This window comes from Brienomyrus brachyistius, chromosome 6 (assembly GCF_023856365.1).
Source record: "Brienomyrus brachyistius isolate T26 chromosome 6, BBRACH_0.4, whole genome shotgun sequence".
Lineage (NCBI taxonomy): Eukaryota > Metazoa > Chordata > Actinopteri > Osteoglossiformes > Mormyridae > Brienomyrus > Brienomyrus brachyistius.
The window spans coordinates 22,246,941-22,265,779 of NC_064538.1; the positions used below are offsets into that span (position 1 = coordinate 22,246,941).

At 42.9% G+C, this 18,839-nt stretch overlaps 2 protein-coding genes and 1 long non-coding RNA gene across 4 annotated transcripts in view; 1 reads left to right on the forward strand and 2 right to left on the reverse strand.

The window, feature by feature from the left end:
- Window positions 1-5,297: 5,297 nt before the first annotated feature.
- On the reverse strand, window positions 5,298-10,164 carry slc48a1a (solute carrier family 48 member 1a). Its single transcript, XM_049017663.1, has 3 exons — window positions 9,755-10,164; window positions 7,871-8,038; window positions 5,298-6,946 (listed from the first exon to the last, which is right to left on the reverse strand). The coding sequence occupies exons 1-3, from the start codon at window positions 9,882-9,884 to the stop codon at window positions 6,810-6,812; spliced, it is 435 nt and encodes a 144-aa protein (XP_048873620.1). The 5' UTR covers window positions 9,885-10,164; the 3' UTR covers window positions 5,298-6,809.
- Window positions 10,165-11,344: 1,180 nt separating this feature from the next.
- rapgef3 (Rap guanine nucleotide exchange factor (GEF) 3) overlaps window positions 11,345-18,839 on the forward strand; it is a 31,493-nt gene continuing 23,998 nt past the window's right edge. The window contains exons 1-2 of one of the 2 annotated variants that reach the window (XM_049017020.1): window positions 11,345-11,437; window positions 14,927-15,006. In XM_049017020.1, coding sequence (XP_048872977.1) covers window positions 14,941-15,006 — 66 coding nt within the window. In that variant the 5' untranslated portion in view covers window positions 11,345-11,437; window positions 14,927-14,940. Of the gene's footprint in view, window positions 11,438-14,926; window positions 15,007-15,592; window positions 16,732-18,839 lie in introns of those variants that run through there. The other variant, XM_049017019.1, reaches the window with a different exon arrangement.
- Window positions 13,997-16,637, reverse strand: LOC125744793 (uncharacterized). Its single transcript, XR_007398499.1, has 3 exons — window positions 16,506-16,637; window positions 16,053-16,113; window positions 13,997-15,038 (listed from the first exon to the last, which is right to left on the reverse strand). It is a non-coding gene; the product is annotated as an uncharacterized LOC125744793 (long non-coding RNA).

Sequence of the window (18,839 nt, forward strand, 5' to 3'; positions counted from 1 at the left end):
ATACATGGCTATAATGTGTTATGCCTTTTTAAAATAGTTATAGCCATGTTTATAATGCTTTATGAATGCATTACAATGTATTATGAAGGTATCCATAATGCATTATACATGACTGTAAAGTGTTACCAATAAGATTCATAATATAGCCAGACTAGACAGCCAATAGGGTCCCCCTGATCGCTAGACAAACCTTTTTATTAATCTGTCTCAACTTCACAAAAAGTGCGGCCTCAGGCCTTTAGCCCCATATGGACCCTGGCTGGGGGTGGCACGGCAGGTAGCAAGGCAGAGAATGGCAGAGGTGCTGGGTTTGGGGCTCCAGATGAAATTGTCATTAACCCTAACAAGGATCCCAGCATGGCCAGGCAGCACTGGGATAACAAAGGTCTCTGCTGGTACAATGGCACAGATGTGGGGCTGGGTTATTACAAAGAGGGAGAGATTGGCATTACACAACTCACAGAACGCTGTCCTGTACTTAATCTAAAGCATTATTCACTCTGTTCATCATACAAAGTCACATAAATCCAGGGGAGGGTTTGCTGAGGGAAATGGTCTGGTGACTGGAGAACTGGATAGTCCAGATCACTGACCTTTCAGTTGGGACTCCAACTGTCTCGGCACACACCCTTCCAGGCTAAACAGGCACAGCCACGTCAACTTTCAGGGGTCCTGAGAAGCAACTGAATGCTCACAGATGTGTTTGCTACAGTCATTGGATCTCCATTTATCATGTACAGCAAAGGTAAATCTGTTCAGAGAAAGGGGGTTTGGGAGCGGCTTCCACACCAGATTACTGCATTCACTTCCCACCACATTGATATGGGTTTTATTGCTTCCTGAACTTGGGAAGAAAGAAAAGGGGAGAAGAAATCAGGGCCTTTTATACCGCTCTCGCAGTGTTCTGCTGACAGTACGTCTGTCATACTGTAGAAGAATTCACAACCAAGAGACCAAAAAAGACCTGAGGAAGTATTCTATTCCTGACCTCCAACAGAAAGACATAATCTAACCTAGCTAAAAAAAAGTGAACCAAGAGCAAGACGATGAGCTCATTCTGCGGATGCTGCGGCTTGATATTTCACATGAGCTGTGCCCTGAGAATAAGAAGCATCCAAGGATCACTTTAAAACCTCAGCCAAGAAGCCTGGGGAGTAGTAAACATAACTACTTGAACCCCAACAGGATCTGTGCCGTTTCTCCATCGCAATATCCATCACTATCAGAATGAACCCCCACTTAGGCCTTTGAGTTAAAGCTCACCAGCCCTGGCACAGGGAGGTGGGTGCTGGGGGGCATTTGCACAACCATGCTCTGCCCAGCATCTGGAGAAGCGATCGTGCCCCCAGCATGATGAAAAAAGAACACAATAGTGAATAAACACACATTGTTTCAGTTGATGCAAAAAAAGCATAAAGCTGAGTATACATCTACTTTTTTTTTTGGTTATTTAATTGACCACTAAAAGCTTTGTTGCTTCCACGTCTGGGAGAAAACTTCAATGCACTTCAGCTGCCTGCCTAACTCCTCCACTTCCAGGGAGGGAAGGAGACGGACGGCACATTTAACAGTCGCCCCACTTCAAAGGACAGGTTACAACCCACCACTAAGTCGCCTGACTTGCCAATTTTTTTTTCCTTTTTTTATGTGGGCTTGGAACGGCAAACTCCTTTTGATTAGAAAGCACCCCCAGCAAATCCTGGCCCCGCTTGTGCGTTAGTGCTGTCGCCCTTCCTCCAGCCTGGAAATGCAGCAGGCCTGAACGACCTCTCAGCCACATTCAAGGAGGTCCCAAGCATTGTGCTACTTCACAGAGCTGCCCTGAAAAAGTGACACGTAATTCATGGAAAATTGCTTTTGTCTTTCTTCGTGTGGGAGGCTGTGATCTAAAGGCAGTTTATTTGATCCATTTCTGTATCGCCCCACTGTTATAGTCCCAGTCTACTGTCATTTTATTTTTGTTTCCCCTTTATTATGGACCTCACGTGAATATAGAATATTGTCATATTATCTGCCATCCGCTTATCACCAGGGTCACCAGGGGCATCTGCAGCTTATGCCAGGCTGCACAGGGCACAAAGCTGGGCTCCAGCACACATGGGATGCCAGTCCATTGTAGGGAGCACACATACTCATATACTAGGGCAATACAAGCAGGCTCTGGCTTAAGAATGTCTGACTGACGAACAACTGAACAACTCACACTTACAAATGCATCGCCATAAAAACAGGCTATATACAATAGTTCGTAATAATGAACACTTGCCATATTGAGTGCACACACTACTTAGTGAAGCTAGTGAAAATGTGCGGCTTGAGCGATTCGACTGCTCGAGGTACAGTATAGTACGTAGCTCATTTTTATTATTACTGTGTAATTACCGTTCAGATTTACCAACAAATTCAAGTTAAATACAGACTTAGGGAACGGATTTCCTTCATAACCCGAGGATGGCTGTACAGGGCTATATCTGTATACTGCAGGAGGAATATCCAATGGAAATCTGGACAATATGGAAGAACGTATGATTTTCACATGCACTGACTGAAGGTGGAATTTGAAACTGCAACCCTTTAGGGGCAGAGGAACAGCGCTGCACACTGAGCCACCACACAGCCATTGGTACGGACTGATCCTCCTGAACCACATGAAGTGGATTGCAACAGAGCCTCTTAAAACACAAGATTTGGTTTCCCAATAACAAAACGTGTTCTGCTCACTACAGCGGAATGTAATCCCGTACATCCATAGTTTCCATCTGTCATCATCATCGCACAGGGAACAGCCGTGCCCTTTGCTAGTCATGGAGACCCCCGAAGGCTATGACTTGCCTGGCATATTACAGTAAGCTTTGACTTCTGTTTTTTACCCCATTTTCCCAGCACAGCCTCAGCATGTACTGACTGCTTCCTGGCACTGAGCTCGGAGGAGGAGCATGATTAAAACGCAACACCATCAGCATCCCCCCAGCCTTCCAGAAACAGCAAGACCCACCTGTTCCAGGAAGGCCTCAGCTAGCCCGCCAGCCATTGTGCCGTCCCTAGGCTGGTGTATCCTGAATGCCCTAATAACCTCAGCAGCCCTTATAGATTATGTTTGCATGTATGGTGTAGCTCCCGTTCTGATGGTTTCTTACATTTGTTTCTGGGCAGTCATTGGAAGCTCAGATTAGCTGGGCACGTATGCTTGTGATGTATTTTCTGCTGGTACGTCACTTTTGATTAAGGTGTCTGATAGATAAACGTGACGTAAATGTAACACACTCCCAATTATTAGGAAGCAGTTATTCAAAGGGAGCAAAGAACATGGACTAGGGTGGGGGTTAGAATAACCCGAGGAACCCCCCCCCCCCCCCCCAAATCCACTCTGAAACCTCAGCCAGGAAGACCTGGTATCTGAAGCCTACAGGCCAAGTTCATCCTTCATAGTCAGAATAATCAGAGCAGTCCACATGCTGGCCAAGACTTCAGAAAGGGTCCGACCTTCATCCCGACTTAATGCGGAACAGAAGCCTCACTAACGGCTTCACACACCAACCTGAGTAGATTCCCGTAGTTCCCTTTCAGTCCATGCAACAGAGTTGAGCAGTGCATCATCAGCTGATCCAAAACCACACACATTCAATACACATTATACACAACATTTAAAAGTATGAAACAGGACTGTACACAGGGGATGCTCTAAGCACAGATTTTATATATATATATATATATATATATATATATATATATATATATATATATATATATATATATATATATATATATATATATACACACACACACACACACACACACACACACACACACACACACACACACACACACATGCAATCTGTGACAAAATAAAGTTAAGCACCCAGAAGTAATGGTCCAACTTGGATGTAATTTGATACACGTGCCGCCCAGTGATGGGTATGTAAATAATTTGATTTGCAAGGAGCTGGCATGTCTAGTCACCAGACACAGAGGATGCCTCGCAGACGCATTAGACGACATCACCAACACTTGACAGAGTTTGATATGGGTCGCGTTATGGGTTTGCATGAGCCTGGGTGGTCGTATCGTGCAACTGCCCGGCATGAGGGGCACGCAGATGTCACAGTCGCCCGATGTTGGAGCCAATGGGCACATGAGGGCACCCACCCACGTTGAGAAGGTTCCGGTAACCCAAGACAGACCATATCAACACGCTGTGTCATCCCACACCGTGTCTCGATGACTGGCATCAACTAGACTACAGGTTCACCATCCCAAGCATAGGCTGCCGTTAACACCCGTGCAGAGATGGCTGTGTCTGGAGTGGTGCCGTAACCGGGAGACATGGACTGATTATGAGAGGTGTCATACTATGTTCAGCGACGAATCTCGGTTCTGCATTACCATGGATGACCGTCGTGTGCATGTATGGTGGCAGTGAGGTAAGAGGACCAATCTTGCCAATGAGAGGAGAGAACCAATCCTACCAATGAGCGGAGAGGACCAATCCTGCCAATGAGAGGAGAGGACTAATCCTGCCAATGAGAGAAGAGGACCAATCCTGCCAATGAGCGGAGAGGACCAATCCTGCCAATGAGAGGAGAGGACCAATCCTGCCAATGAGGGGAGAGGACCAATCCTACCAATGAGCGGAGAGGACCGATCCTGCCAATGAGTGGAGAGGACCGATCCTGCCAATGAGCGGAGAGGACCGATCCTGCCAATGAGCGGAGAGGACCGATCCTGCCAATGAGAGAAGAGGACCAATCCTGCCAATGAGAGGAGAGGACCAATCCTGCCAATGAGAGGAGAGGACCAATCCTGCCAATGAGGGGAGCGGACCAATCCTGCCAATGAGGGGAGAGGACCAATCCTGCCAATGAGGGGAGAGACACACCGGCGTTACTCCTGGCATCATGGTGTGGGGAATCATAGGGTACGACTTCATGTCATCTTTGGCAGTGATTCAGGGGACCCTGAGGGTACAGAGCTACATCAGAGACACCGTGCGTCCACGTGTCTTACTCCTCCTTTCGACAAGACAAAGCCTGTCCACTCGTGGCACATGTGTCTATGGACTGCCTGTGTCATGTTGAGGTCCTCCAGTGGCCAGCCAGGTCACCTGATCTTTCCCCAATCGAACTTGTGGGATCAGCTCAGACGTCAACTCTGTAGGATCTTGAGGGTCAGTTACATGTGTGTGAGCATGTGTGTGTGTGTATATATCTATAAAACTTGGCATACAAGGCTTGAGTTATTAATAGAAAGTACAAAATGTAACCCAAGTTGGACTAAACCATCATGACAGAAAAGCCTCATTTAAAAAAAAATTAATATATTGCATCTTTTTACACTATTCCACATACAACCATCACACGAGTATTGCTTTAAAAATGCTTGACATTTCATTGCGTCTGTCTAATTGATGTGGCAATTCCCAAACACAAATGACAAGACTCTTCAACCTTTAAATTAACAAATTAAAATACATTCCAAGGGAACTGAGCACCGGCACATCATCGCCACTGATCAGTGTTTATGTTTCAGAGGTAAAAAAAAAAAAAAAAAACAGGAATAGCTGATAATGACTGTTGTCTGGGATTCTCTTGCAACCACAGTGCAATTAGGGACTGTAACAGCCCACCAGCTGAAGGCTCTGTTCAATTCATCCAAGTCTCCACAGCTTCTAAAACATGTACCTATGGTGCTCTTTGGATCGTGGACTGGAAGGTTAGCTCTGGATCAGCCAGGCGGAGGGTCGAGGTTCTATTAGGGTGGCCGTGACAATAGCTTTACTGCTTAGGAAGGAAAGTGCCTGAGCAGTGGATGCACCCCGTGAATTTGTGGCCGGACAGTGCACCGTTAAGCAGCATCCCCTGCACTCTGAATTTCAGCTCTGCTTGTGAAAAACAAGCCACCTTGCCTATTCACATCAAACATATAAGTGCCAGTTTCTGTATAACAGCTAAACAGCAACCAAAACACACACTTGCCATTAACAGAGCACTGTGAGAAAAAAAATGGATCAAGGATTTTGAGAGAATGCTAACTATTTCTAATTACCTGGAACATTCTTTAGGCTGAAACATTTAAAGTGTTCAGGGATGAATGCAAGGGATAACAAAGCTTTTTAAGTAAACAGATCAATCGACACACAGAGAAGGTCCTGAATAGCAAACTGTAACCAAGTGGCTCCACCCAGTGGTGAGAAGACAGACTGCATGGAACAACAAACTAAATGGTTGCTTCAATAATGAATACTCAGGCATGAACTTATTAACAGGACTTAAATAACAGCAAAATAAGTAACATAATAAATCAAAACACCACCGTATGCCAGTGGGTATACAAACACTGCCGTGCTTGCTAACAGGCGAAGCCACATCACAAACAGACATTTGCATAACCGTCACTAGAGACCACAGGCCACCAAGGATGTGACCACTGGCATTAGAGGAGTGATTAGTGTATTCTTATTTATAGGAAATGCTTTCTGAGTAGTAATACAATCAGATTAAAAAATACCATACATTTTAAAATAAAAACAACCCAGAACATTAAACTCTCATAATTTGCCCTCTGGGTAATGACTTATTCTTCTAAAGGAATATAGTAACAGATGTATACATGTTAAACCCACAGATGTAAAAATAGGATATAAAGTCAGAGAAATCTAGCACAGAAGGCCTCAGCACTGGAGGGAATGACAGCCAAACGTGAGGCCCATGTTTGTCTTCTAAGAGCGTGTGCTTCCATAGCCAGCTCTCTGCTTTCTGGTCTCACTGCATTTTTCCAGCGAGCTGCAGCTCAGGGTCCACCAGCTTGGCCAATCAGAAGTCACTGAGGATGCTGATGTCTGCAAACTCGTTCCGGTAGCGCTGGGCGTACAGGCCAAGCAGGAAGGCCCACTTCAGGGTTATGAAGCTCCACACGGACGATAAGTAGAAACTCCTGACGTCAATCAGAGCTGAATCACATTCAGAAAAAGTTTGGGGAAACAACTTCAGTCAAATCAAGGAGACGGTAGATACTCTGACATACAAGAAAAAAACTAAGGAGTTTAATAATTAGTTCCTCAGTATTCTGTTTCTTGTAAGTAAACAAACATGTTTACTAAATGTCATAATACAGCTCAGAAGTTACCATACAATCTTTACTATATGCAAATAATTTACAAATGAAACTTTGCAGGGAACATTATACCTCAAAAATCTCTATTTAAACAAGACTGAAGAAAGATATAGAAGATATTGTTATAGACCATCGTGGGGAGGGTTCCTCTAATCCGCAAACCACTAATCAGCAAAGCTAACGTTTTCATTAGCAGATTAGCATTTCTGCTAACTTGTTGAAAATGTTAGCGGACTAATTGGCTTCCAGCAAATTTAGTTAGTTTTTCTCAAGTAAAGTGAATAAAGTTTAACGGTCAAAAACATTTACAAACCTTAAAATCATACATATTTGCTCGTCTCTGTTGAGCATGTCTGCAACAGTTCATCTGACATGTTGTTGGCTGGCTACGTGTAAACATGATATGACTGGTTGATAACTTCTTGGATTTAAGTTAGTTCTGTATGACGAAGATAGATTTGTTGCTTAGCCAGATAACTTGTACCAAGGCACCCTAGTTAATCCATGGACAATTTTTAAGAGAATATCAAAATCATTTAGTGAGACGCCAATTGAGATGCAGGCCAGATGTTTGAGTTTGACACGTGGTCTATCTGAACGTGGATGAGCATAGGAGCTTGCTGGTTTGAACATGCTTATATTTCCAACTCTGCATCGCAACCCTTTCAGAACTTGGGATGCGACTCATGGGTTGAAAATCACTGGTCTAGAAAGAAACTAAATGCAATGTGAAAGGACTGCAGGTGAAGGGGAGACTTACACTGCTTTTGCATGATGGCAATGGAGAGGAAGGTGAAGAAGGCAATCACAGCCAGTAAAGAGAAGAGGGCACTGATGAAGAGGAAGAACTTCAACCCCTTCAGCCATGTACGCCAAAAGTCCTGCAGGTACATGATGTGAGTGACGAGGGCCCAGAGCGCCAGCACACCTAGGGAAATGCACAGACATGGGAGTTCCTGACAACACCCTCAAGGAATATTAGCAACGCTGTTTTGCAGTTTGACCAATTCGACCTAAAGGCAAATTACCATAAACCATGACTGTATATTCAGAAGCTCAAAGTAAAATTACTGAGTGACACAACCAGCATAACCCTACGAATTACAGCGCAGTACAGCATCCCATGATGCAATGCACATACAAGTCAGGCTGATTGGAAAGAAAGCTCTTTGCTGTTTCTTTCACTTTGGTATAGTAGTGCCAGACTCCCCAAATCAGCTTCAACTACACTGAATCAACAAAGAATACAGTGCAACAATTATGGGGCAAAGGCTGGAATCAGACCTACTATAAGTATAACAAGGTCAACAACCACATAATGCGATCGGCAGTTGCAGAGTTGCCCTCCAACCCACTCCTTCCCCTGTGAGACTTTTCAAACAGCAGCCCGTAGAGCTGTATCACCACCTCATGCTGCTTTGCAGTATAGGCCCAGAAGTAATTCAAACCTCACCAACATTCTTCACACTTCTCTCACAGGTAAAGCCGGGTTAGACAAAAGTTAAATATAAACAGACTGCAAGCTTAAATAAGAGCCGTCATCTGTCCACCGTCCAACCATGTATCCTCAACAGGGCCAATTCCAGGCAGCACAGGGCAGGGAAACACCGTAGATGACCCCTGACCCCACCCACACACACTCACACACAATTACACCACAAGCAATTTAGAAACGCCAATCAGCCTAAGTGCATGTCTTTGGACTGCAGGAGAAAACCCACAGAAACCAGAGAGAACATGCAAAGCCCGCACACAAAAAGCATAGAGTTTTGCATACCGTTATCAAAACTCACACCTTGTGGGCTCTTAGACTTGAATGGTTAAACTATAACCCAGTTAAAGGATTTTCCAAATAAACACATACCTTACGCCAACTTGCACAAATACACCCAACTTTATATATTAATCAAAGAAATATCAGACATTCTTCGTTGTTCGTGAAATAATACATTGGTACTTATTTCATTTGAAACCTCAGAGGAACCGATGCTGGCGTTTCCTCCTGAAAAAATCAGACTAGTTTGCAATTATGTATGCATATAAACTGGAGTACACAATTTTGTAAATTGCAGAGCCGCTGAACAACGTCAACATATATCCTATTACTTTTCACTTCCATATAGCGATATGCAAAATTCGAAATCAAAAGTAAAAATGCTGTGGAAAGTACCTTGAGATGTAAACTGCGCTACTTTCCATTTTGGTTCTGTTTCTTTTTTAAATTGATACTGAAAATGCTAGAGTTCACCGTGTTTCACTTGACCGTCTTCGCTTATAAACTATCGAGAACTATTATATACATTTTCCATGAATGTCATTTCATTAGACTTAAGCATTAGACTTGTCTATTTTCAGCCATAATACCCAGAATGTGTAATTAATTAGCTGTCCATCTACACAGAGCAGCTGTCAGGTGAGCTAAGTGGTTAGCTTTAGCCCAGAACTCATACACATAAGACTATACATATACCGGCTAGTTGTTATAGCAACACCTTTAGCATTAGCTCTGGTTATGCGTCAGGCCTCAAACATAACATTAACAAGTCCTACATAGCACCATGGCTGGATATATTCAAGTTAGCTACCTCGGCGCATAAATAAATTGAACTGAAAAGCACGCAAACCATTACAGTGATTCGTATACCTGATAAGCCGCCCATAGCCGCCGTCCATGGCTGTCTGAAGGCGATATTCCACACTAAAAAGGCGGAAAAGCCAGCCGCGATGCCGAAAGCCGCGTAGCCCACACTGACGTACGTCTTATTGTACCCCATCAGGCCCCAAAGCGCAGGGGGAAAAATTAACTGGCGAAAATCCCCGTCGGCGGGTCCGCCTGCTACTTAGCTAAAGCCGAGACTGACGGCTAACCCGGACGCCTGTCCTACTGGGACAGCCTAGGATGTGCTACACTGTCCAGCCAGGGTAATTCGAAGCCGGCCCGCTAACTAGGTAACCACTTAGTCAAAGTGACTCCAGCAGCGAGCTGCTAACAAGCTCAGCTCCGCCTGCAGACTGGAGTTTAAAGAAGAACAAAGACGCTGCCTATGCCAAGACCCCCGATTTGCCGTCTTCCAGTTAGAAGTGCAGGCGCTATCGGGAAATGCACTGGCAGTGCTGCCAAGGCATCGAAACGTATGAATACGAAAGGGTCTTTACGAGAAAATGTGAGAAGTTTATTTTGGTTTTGTAAAAAGAAGGGTTCCAGAGTAACTTCTGCAAACTTTTCTTTCTTTCTTTTCTTTTCTTTCTTGTAAAAATACAGACGCAATCTACCCCCCATAGCTTCCCTGAAGATGGCAAAAACTGTATCCAATACTGTCCCTTACAGTATCTTCCCTGAGCTGATGCAGCACGACTAACTATTAGGATGACAATAAACGAAACAAAGAAAACGAAGAGTTATGTTTTGTTATACGAGAATGATCTGCATTGTTAGGGCGAATCCTTTCGACATGGCTTTAAATTTTCTGTGCTTCAGAGAAGTTGGATTTCACGTCAATATGTTACTATAAAAGTACTGTTTATATTTGCTATATTCCGTTTTAATTCAGCAAATTTCCTAATAAGTTTTCCTATCACGATTTTTGCTTTTGATTAAATGTTAGAAAAAACACTATATCTCAAACTGAATTAAAAATAAACAAAACAAACAAAAATCATTTCTGAGCCCTGCTAGGTATGTGCATTTTCCATGCCAAGTTTAATCAAATGGTGATGTAAAGGCCATTTGTTAAATTAAAATGTAATAAGCCCATTTGGTGTTGCAAAGAAAGGTACAAAAGGAATATTGCAGTGTGTTAAGCTAAAATTAAACCAACACTTGAAGTATAATACAGAAATGCAATGCCTATAATATGCATTAACTGCACGTGCTCCAGTCTAAATATTTTCATGCCTGTACCAATACATACCTGTATTTAAAAATGCAACATGCTCTGCAAATCTGGCTCTAAAGCCTCCGGCAACTAAACTTTGTGCAAACATGATTCTTCTTAGTACAGCCACACATGTTAGTTACATATAGTGTATTTTGGATATTGCATTTGATGGCCAAGCTCATCTCCCAGGCCCCATTCAAGGACAATAGTGCGACTCACGTTCAGCTCATTCTTCTTCTAAATCACAACATTTAGCTTTTTTTCCACAGGATGTCAGTTTTCTCCAATCAGAGACAAGCAGGAAGCTGGTGTGGGCTGATGCAGACCACAGTCTCACAATTTCTGTTTCTGGGTCATGATAGACGGCCCATTACTTTCGTACTACTCACAGCCAACACACAGAAGGAGGAACTCAGATCTTAATATTAGGAGGTCTTAATATTAACTTGGTAAGTTGCTTCTTTCTGTTTAAGAACTGATGTTTAAAATCCGTAATATCCATGTTTAAAGGTCATAATGTCTAAATATATGGAACAAATATGAACTGATTACCTATACAGTGAGTTTTAGAAAATGTCCAAATATTGTGTATAAAGGCAATTTATATGGTTCGAACCATTTTCTTTTTGTTTGACTCTTGTTTTGTTGAATAAAATAGCGTTGAAATATTATCATACAATTGTCAGCCTGTCTAATGACTTTAGAGAAAGAAGAGCTGAATTTGTAGGTCAGCATATAAAGACAAACAAGAAAAATAAATAATTAGAAATGAAGAGTTCTGCAATTTAAAAACTACAGAAATACATAGATGCAGTATAGATGATTAAATCAAGATGTATTTTTTAAAAAGTTTCTTAATTGTGATGTTTAATAGCACGACTAGATAGGAGTGATTTTCCCTTTAGTTAAAAGAGCATGTTCTCTGTGACATCACTACAAATGAGGTATTATTACTGCACATATCGTTTTACTTTTTTACTTCCATGTTGTTGAACTAAAATACGGCATATGTTAGAGCACTGTAACTAGCAAAGCTGTCACTGATTGCATTCTGTAGGTGAACATGTGAACAATGCGATCATGTGTTTCTTATTTTCAAAATAAATAAAGGCACAAAACTTTTGTGTTCGTAGATTTGTAAGTGCTATGCTTCTGAAAAGCTGTTAAGCCATGTGTCTAACCTAAAAAAAATAAATAAACAGCCCCCTCTTTAGTGGGCACCATGGCCAAACTCTCATAATGAACCTCCCTAATTTTGGATTCTAAATGCGGCTCAGTCAGTCCAATCTGTAATAATTTCTAACAACGCTGCCAACAAGACCTAGTTAACCTAAAATTCAAACTCCAAAAGTCCTGCTCATCAAATTGCTTGCTAAAGAATAGATGTGGGCACATTATCTGTTGTATTACCAAAGAATCCAAAGGTGAGATTGATCTTCCTTCCATGGTTTAAAGGTGAAAGGTGACATGGGGTGGGGGGGGGGTTCCCCGAAATGCTGGGTCAGGAATTCCCATCCATGGTTATTCTTGCTAGGTGTGCATTAATTCAATATATGGAGGGGAAGTACAAACTGCTCAGAGGAAAGGGGGTGGAGAATCACAGCGGGTTTAGGAAGGAGACAAAAACACAACCTAGGAGTCTCCTTCCAGTCACTCTTACTTCTCACATCTCTGTGTTGCATAGTTTGGTCTAGTGAAAGTCTGCCTTTAATCCCTGTTTGTTTCTCTCTATTATTTTTGAATTAAATTGAAATATATTCCATACAATTCATGGACATAAATACACAAAATATGAATACTGTCAAAGCATGCAGTTTAAAGATCTACAATTATTCAAATTGTTTAGAATCAGAATTCTGATAATGCCACTCATGACAATTTGAATTGTAATGGTGACTTGACGCGAGTATAGGGTACATAACTGATTTGTGTGTTTAGTGGTAGTTAAATGGTGGCAATTTTTATGTGGGTTGTAATCATGCTGAATCTTCAGAGGACACTTCGATCCAGCACCAAACCTTGTGTGCTGCTGTGATTTACATCAACTTTTGATTTTCCGAAACTTCCTCCCGTTGATAGTCTCTCTCACCGGACACAGTTTCAGGATACTTTGCAGACGCAGACTTGCGGCGTCACAGACCGGTGGTCCAGAGAATGCTTTATTTATTCATCCTCCCCTCTAGCACTGAAAAATGGAAGCAGGAAATGAAAATTTAGAAAGGAATGAGAACATGAACACGGTGAAATGGTGGAAAAGGAACTGCAGGAATCTGGGAAGGGGTTAGACAAGGAAGACGGACGGTGAGGGTGTGGCGGGGCTGGCGGCCGTGTCAGAAGGAAACAAAGAGTGAGCACAGATGAACAAAGAAAACTGGCAGAGATCACATCCCAAAAGGGTGGAGAAGCAGGAAGGCCGGCTCCCTTCCCTGAGGAGACAGTAGAACGCCACGCCCATGCATGCTCACGCATAAAACAGACAAAATCATTTTTACTCATGGAAAAAATATAACAAAGATTGCCTGGAACTAAGGAAATCACAGTAACAAATCTTATAAAATATGACAGGTTAATTGAGCATAAAATCTAACTGTTGCTGAATGACGGAACATTTATTTTAATAGCTAGCATTTTCATTACCTTGTTAAGTTACAGTAATGAAAACTTCACATCATCCTGTGAACTATAGTGCAGTGAAAAAGAATGGGAGGAGATAGTGTTTCGTATGAGATAGTGGAGCAATTTATACAAATTGTCACTAGGTGGTGCTAGGTGTCCTCTTTAAAGTGGAATTTTGTATGTAATCCTAGTGCTTGTATTTGAATGTATGTGCCCTTCAATGGACTGGCATCCCATCCATGATGTGCTATCTGGGACAAGCTCCTGCCACTCCCCCCACCCCCCTGTGACCATGACCAGATAAGCCTTTATAAGATGGATGGGTGGATGTGAATGGATGGATGGATGTGAATGGTACCAGCTGGTCCCGATGGAAAGAAAAAGGAATTAAGAAAAAACTCACAGTATCTTTATTCCCATTAAAGTACAGATTCCTCTCCGGGGTCTGACAGTATTACTGGGGCACTCACATCAAACTGAGGGCCATGGACAAAAGGCAGGGGATGGAGGCCATTCACCTCTGAGGAGATGCAGCCTATGACTGTGTTATTAGCTCAGTGTGGATCAGTTTCATTGCGTAGGTCGTTAGTTGGTTGTTAAGGAATCTGTTGGCACTGGACTAGTCTGTGTGTGTTAGTGATGGGAGCAGATCAGATTCCTTAAATAACTTACTCCCAAAAAGAATGGAGGACTGAGGGGGGAAAATGGAAACAGGGAGAAGGAACACAGGCAACAATATTCGGACAGAGACTGACAACAAAAAGTTCACAAGAAATAGAGATAATGGTGGGCCGAAAATAAAACACAGGATGTGATAAGACAATGTTGAGGTGGACACAGAAACAATGGGGGTGTCTTGAAGCTTTGCTACATGGGGGAGGGTCAGAGGCACAGAAGAAGAAAAAAGGTGGGGGGGAAATGGGTCAAACAGGGCTGGACTGGCCGTCTGGCGGAACTTAGCGTGGGGCGCCCAATATGTAACCAGAGGATCGATCTTTAATCCCAGGGCTGCTCCGTTTTAGCTCATGAAGGGTTGTGTTCTTCAGCAAACAATGCACGAGGCCTTAACATCACTTACATAACGTTTGGGGGGGGCATGACATTACGACAGCAGCTACAGGAGTGAGTTACAGCCCTGCCTAATATCTCCGCCTTAAAATTCCAGTATCTTTACCCCTGTCCTTTCACTGAACTCCAGATGTATTGACATAAGGCTTCTGGGGGACCAAACACATTTTTTTTGTATGTGCAAGTGTTTCTGAAAATGTGCAGTGGAAACACTTGCTCTGTTCATTTTTTCTTCTTCCTGTGCCTTTCCTCAGTCAATCCATCACCTATGTGCTCTCCAGAAAACCTCCTGTCTTCCAGCCTTCCCACAGAGAGAAGAGAGACTGGAGGCGATGTAAGTCCACGCACTTCTTAAGGAACACAAACCTATGAAAAAGACGGTAATGAGTGTTAGCAGGTTAGGTATAGGTGCTGTGCAGATGACAGTGGTCTTTATGGTGTTGCCTAACTCTCCTGGAAAGGAGAAGGCTGGCATTCATGAATGCAGTTTATTTGACACAGAGCACCAGCCTGCACTCTAGAGACATTACCAGCTGTAACTGCAGGTGCAGAGAGATTTGTACTAAAATATGCAAAACATTTCATTTTATTGGTATTGATTTCTAATTGTCATTTAGTAACTTGGCAAAACGATTACGATACTAAGATTTACTTTAACACACTGAACACCTTTCTAACCACTCTTACTTGAACGCACAATTATCACCAATTCAGCCACTTTTGTTTTATCACGTGCAGCCACTGTTTTGTAAACACTTTCACGAAATACTTTTGGTCTATCGGTTCATAGTTCACATCTGACAACCCCAGTTTTCTATCTAGCTCTGCCAAAAAGCCCTGTTCGATGGCCCCGCTGACATATGCCTCGCCGCCGATAAGAGTTATCTGCGTAACACTGGCATAAATTCTCCAGAGGTCTTAAAGAACCAGTTACGCTACACGTCAGTTGTATGGTGAGATGACCCTACAGATATAAAATTTTCTGCGCTGTAAGGTGGTGCGCGATCCCGTGTCGACTTCGGGTGCGGGTGGAAGTCATTCATTAGGCTTACTTTCACTGCGGATTGCTGTTATAAAACCATTACATTTAAATGCTGATTCGTGTTAAGCTCAACCTGCATTTCGAGAAATTCCACCCGAGCGAAATCAGTTTAATTTGGTAACTATGTAAGACTGACGCTCCCCTTTTCTGCTTTTGTTTTACGAGTCTCGCTACCCTGAACTGCATATTTTTGTGTTGTGTTCTTTCATCGATTGATTTACTGTCAGTGCGAGAGAGAGAGTACAACAAGTACAGATTTTACGGATTGCCCCTCAAGACCACAGGCTGTGGGACATCTGGGGCCGAATCTAATGGGCCCCGACATGGGCGAAATGTACCTGCCAGGAACAACGGGCTTCCTCCTTTTGCGCGTTCAGTTTAGTCCTTGGTGCAAGTTTACTGATAAAGAAAAGGAAATAATCTAGATTAGGGCGGCTTTCTGTTGCAATTGCTTTTAAATAAGTAAACGCTTTCGTGTGTTCATCCCATTATTAAATGTTATAGGAAGCCTATGAATTAGTAAATCAATAAAATAAAAATATAATTTCTTTTGAAAATCGAGTCCATGGAATTTTTAAACTGATCTTAAGTATCTACTGGAAATATTGGTGCGGGGCAAATAAGCAGCGATTATAACTAATTAGTGAATTATACACAACTAAGGAGCAAGCCCGTTTGCCTTCGTGTCCTTTCGCTGCGTGTGGGGCGGGGAAGTGGGCCGGCGCTGCGGCGTGAAGAAGGCGGCGGCGCGGCGACGCGGGGAAGCCGCGGCTCGGGCAAGGAGCGCTTACGGCGTCCGACTGAATGCTGCGGGCTCCGGGGCCACGGTGCGCCCCTCGTCCTCCGACCCGCGGGTGAGACGCCTTTCGGGGGGGGCGCTCTCCTCGCGGACACAGTCGCACCTTTCTTGGTTAATTCAGCTGAAGAAAAAAGATGCATCTGTTCAGGACTTACAACTATCGTGTGCATCCGGAGCGCTATTCTTGGGAAACGCCATACATACGTGGAATCAGCTGGGTATGTTTATTATTATTATAATTATTATTATTATTATCATTATTATTATTATTATTATTATCGTAAGCCCGTTTTATTTACTGTCAGTCGTGTGATTATTTTGTTATGGAAAACTGTAAAAATATAATTTTTGTATTCACAATACATTTGTATTCTGAGACACAAGTGAGGAATACGGCTTGTAAACGCGTGTCAACTTCTGTATGCTCGCACTAAACTAGTGACAGTCCTTAAGAAAGGGGAGCAACCTATCATTAACATCACCGACCGAAAAAACTCACCTGGATCCGAGCAAGTTTCCAATAATAGCAAATACGAGCCTAAGTTCTAATTTGAATACTACTTAGTGGCTTTTTGACGTAGCTTATGTCATATCAGTCGTGAAATTCGACAGAACTAAACCTCGAATGTAACGAAGAGCAAAGCATATGCTGCATGAAGAAGTGGGATATAAAGGACAATATTTACAGATTTTTTTTTCCAATAAAATTATTTATGAAAGTAAAATCGTTTAAAACGTGAATGGTATTTATATGACAGATGGTGCAAGATGACAGACATATTTCACTTGCATCGAATTTTATTTCTTCAGATCCAGAAAGTAGAACAGACAGGATTTATGCAGTTTGCGTTTTTTTTTTTTTTTTTTGCTGTTTTTTACTATTTTGACGTTACAGATAAATGAATTTCACTTACTTTCTCGGTCGTGAATAATTTTGGGCGTAATTGTCCATTAAATTGTTTAATAATGCGCTTGGATGCGCATCCTCCCCCCAGGGGAGTTTATAGCTATTGAAGAGATCAGGGGCAACGTCAAGTTTACCTGGGACTTGACTCTTTATCATTATTATTATTTTGCTTTGTTTTTGAAGGAAGAATGGCGTCGGGGATAAAGTACGGGGTTAGGGTTCAAATACTCGGGGATATAACCCCGGGTTATCGGCCCTAACGACGCCCGTGCTTTGGCCCGTATTGCATGGAAAAAAAGAGGCCGTGTGGGCTATTGTCTTAGTGTGGGCGTGGGAGGGCGGAAAGTAACATTATGCAGCTATTGATGTTCAATTTTTAGTTATTAATAGCACATTGTTTTTTCACAATAAGTAGTAAACCATAAGCTGACTTCAGAGTCCTGTAGTTTTCTTTTGAATACACATTATGAAGCCGAATACTTTCTGCGACTTACTAAACCGAAGTAATAGTTGGTGGAACCTCATTTTTGACCAGCGATGGAGAAATTGTGACTAACTGCATTTGGAATGAGGGGGGGGGGCTGCTTTAATGCTAGTTTTAATGGTGTGATGGTGTGTGACATATAGGCTGCATTCCTCTGATCAGATAACAAACAAATTAGCAGAAGATGCCCTCACATGTTATCAGGCCGAAACAGAATCCTCGGCTGGGTGAGGATAATAGGAAAACAGGGAAGCTTGTATTTGAAAGAGCATCTGAATATGACATCTGGTGTTTGTGCAGAGAAAACAGTTGATTTGAAGATTGTAATAGGCGTGTAGTCAGAGCACTGTAACGTATGACATGAGATCTCCCCTCTAGCCAGATCCAAATGAAGTCAAATTAAAGTGACAGAAAACCACGACCTGGTTGGAAGACAGAGAGGATGGTAGGTGATAGATACTGTATCCTGATCAGGTGCATCACCATGCAAACACCTGGTGGCAGCCTGCAGAAAGGCACACGCCATTCTGGATAGCAGCTTTGTCTGGTCCTGTTGTCTGTTTCTTTAAGAGATTCAGCCAAAGTGGCGTGGAATGAATCAATCTAAATAGGAACCTCTCACGGCACTCAACAGCAGATTCAACATCCAGGCTGAAGTCAAGCATTAAAACCGAGAGGAAGGAGAGGAACGTCCGATGGGGCTTTTGGTACCACTGATGTTCTGTTTGAGGAGGTTCCGATAAATCCTCCGTGGTGCCAAGGCTGGAACCGTGACTTTCGTCATCAGCGGCACATCCTTTGTAGTCTTGATATCTCTGCGTTCTCTCGCCGCCCAAGGAAGGCAGAGCGCGTGCGACGAATGAGACTAGGGTCAACGGAAGCGAGCTGAAACAATCCATTTGTGGAGCACGGGGGCGAAGCCACATTCCATCCTG

Coding starts and splice junctions, on each gene's coding strand:
- slc48a1a (XM_049017663.1), bottom strand. CDS start 9,884: ATGGGGTACAATAAGACGTACGTCAGTGTGGGCTACGCGGCTTTCGGC. Junction 8,039..9,754: donor GGCTATGGGCGGCTTATCAG/GTATACGAATCA, acceptor GCATTTCCCTAG/GTGTGCTGGCGCTCTGGGCC. Junction 6,947..7,870: donor TGCCATCATGCAAAAGCAGT/GTAAGTCTCCCC, acceptor AATGTGATTCAG/CTCTGATTGACGTCAGGAGT.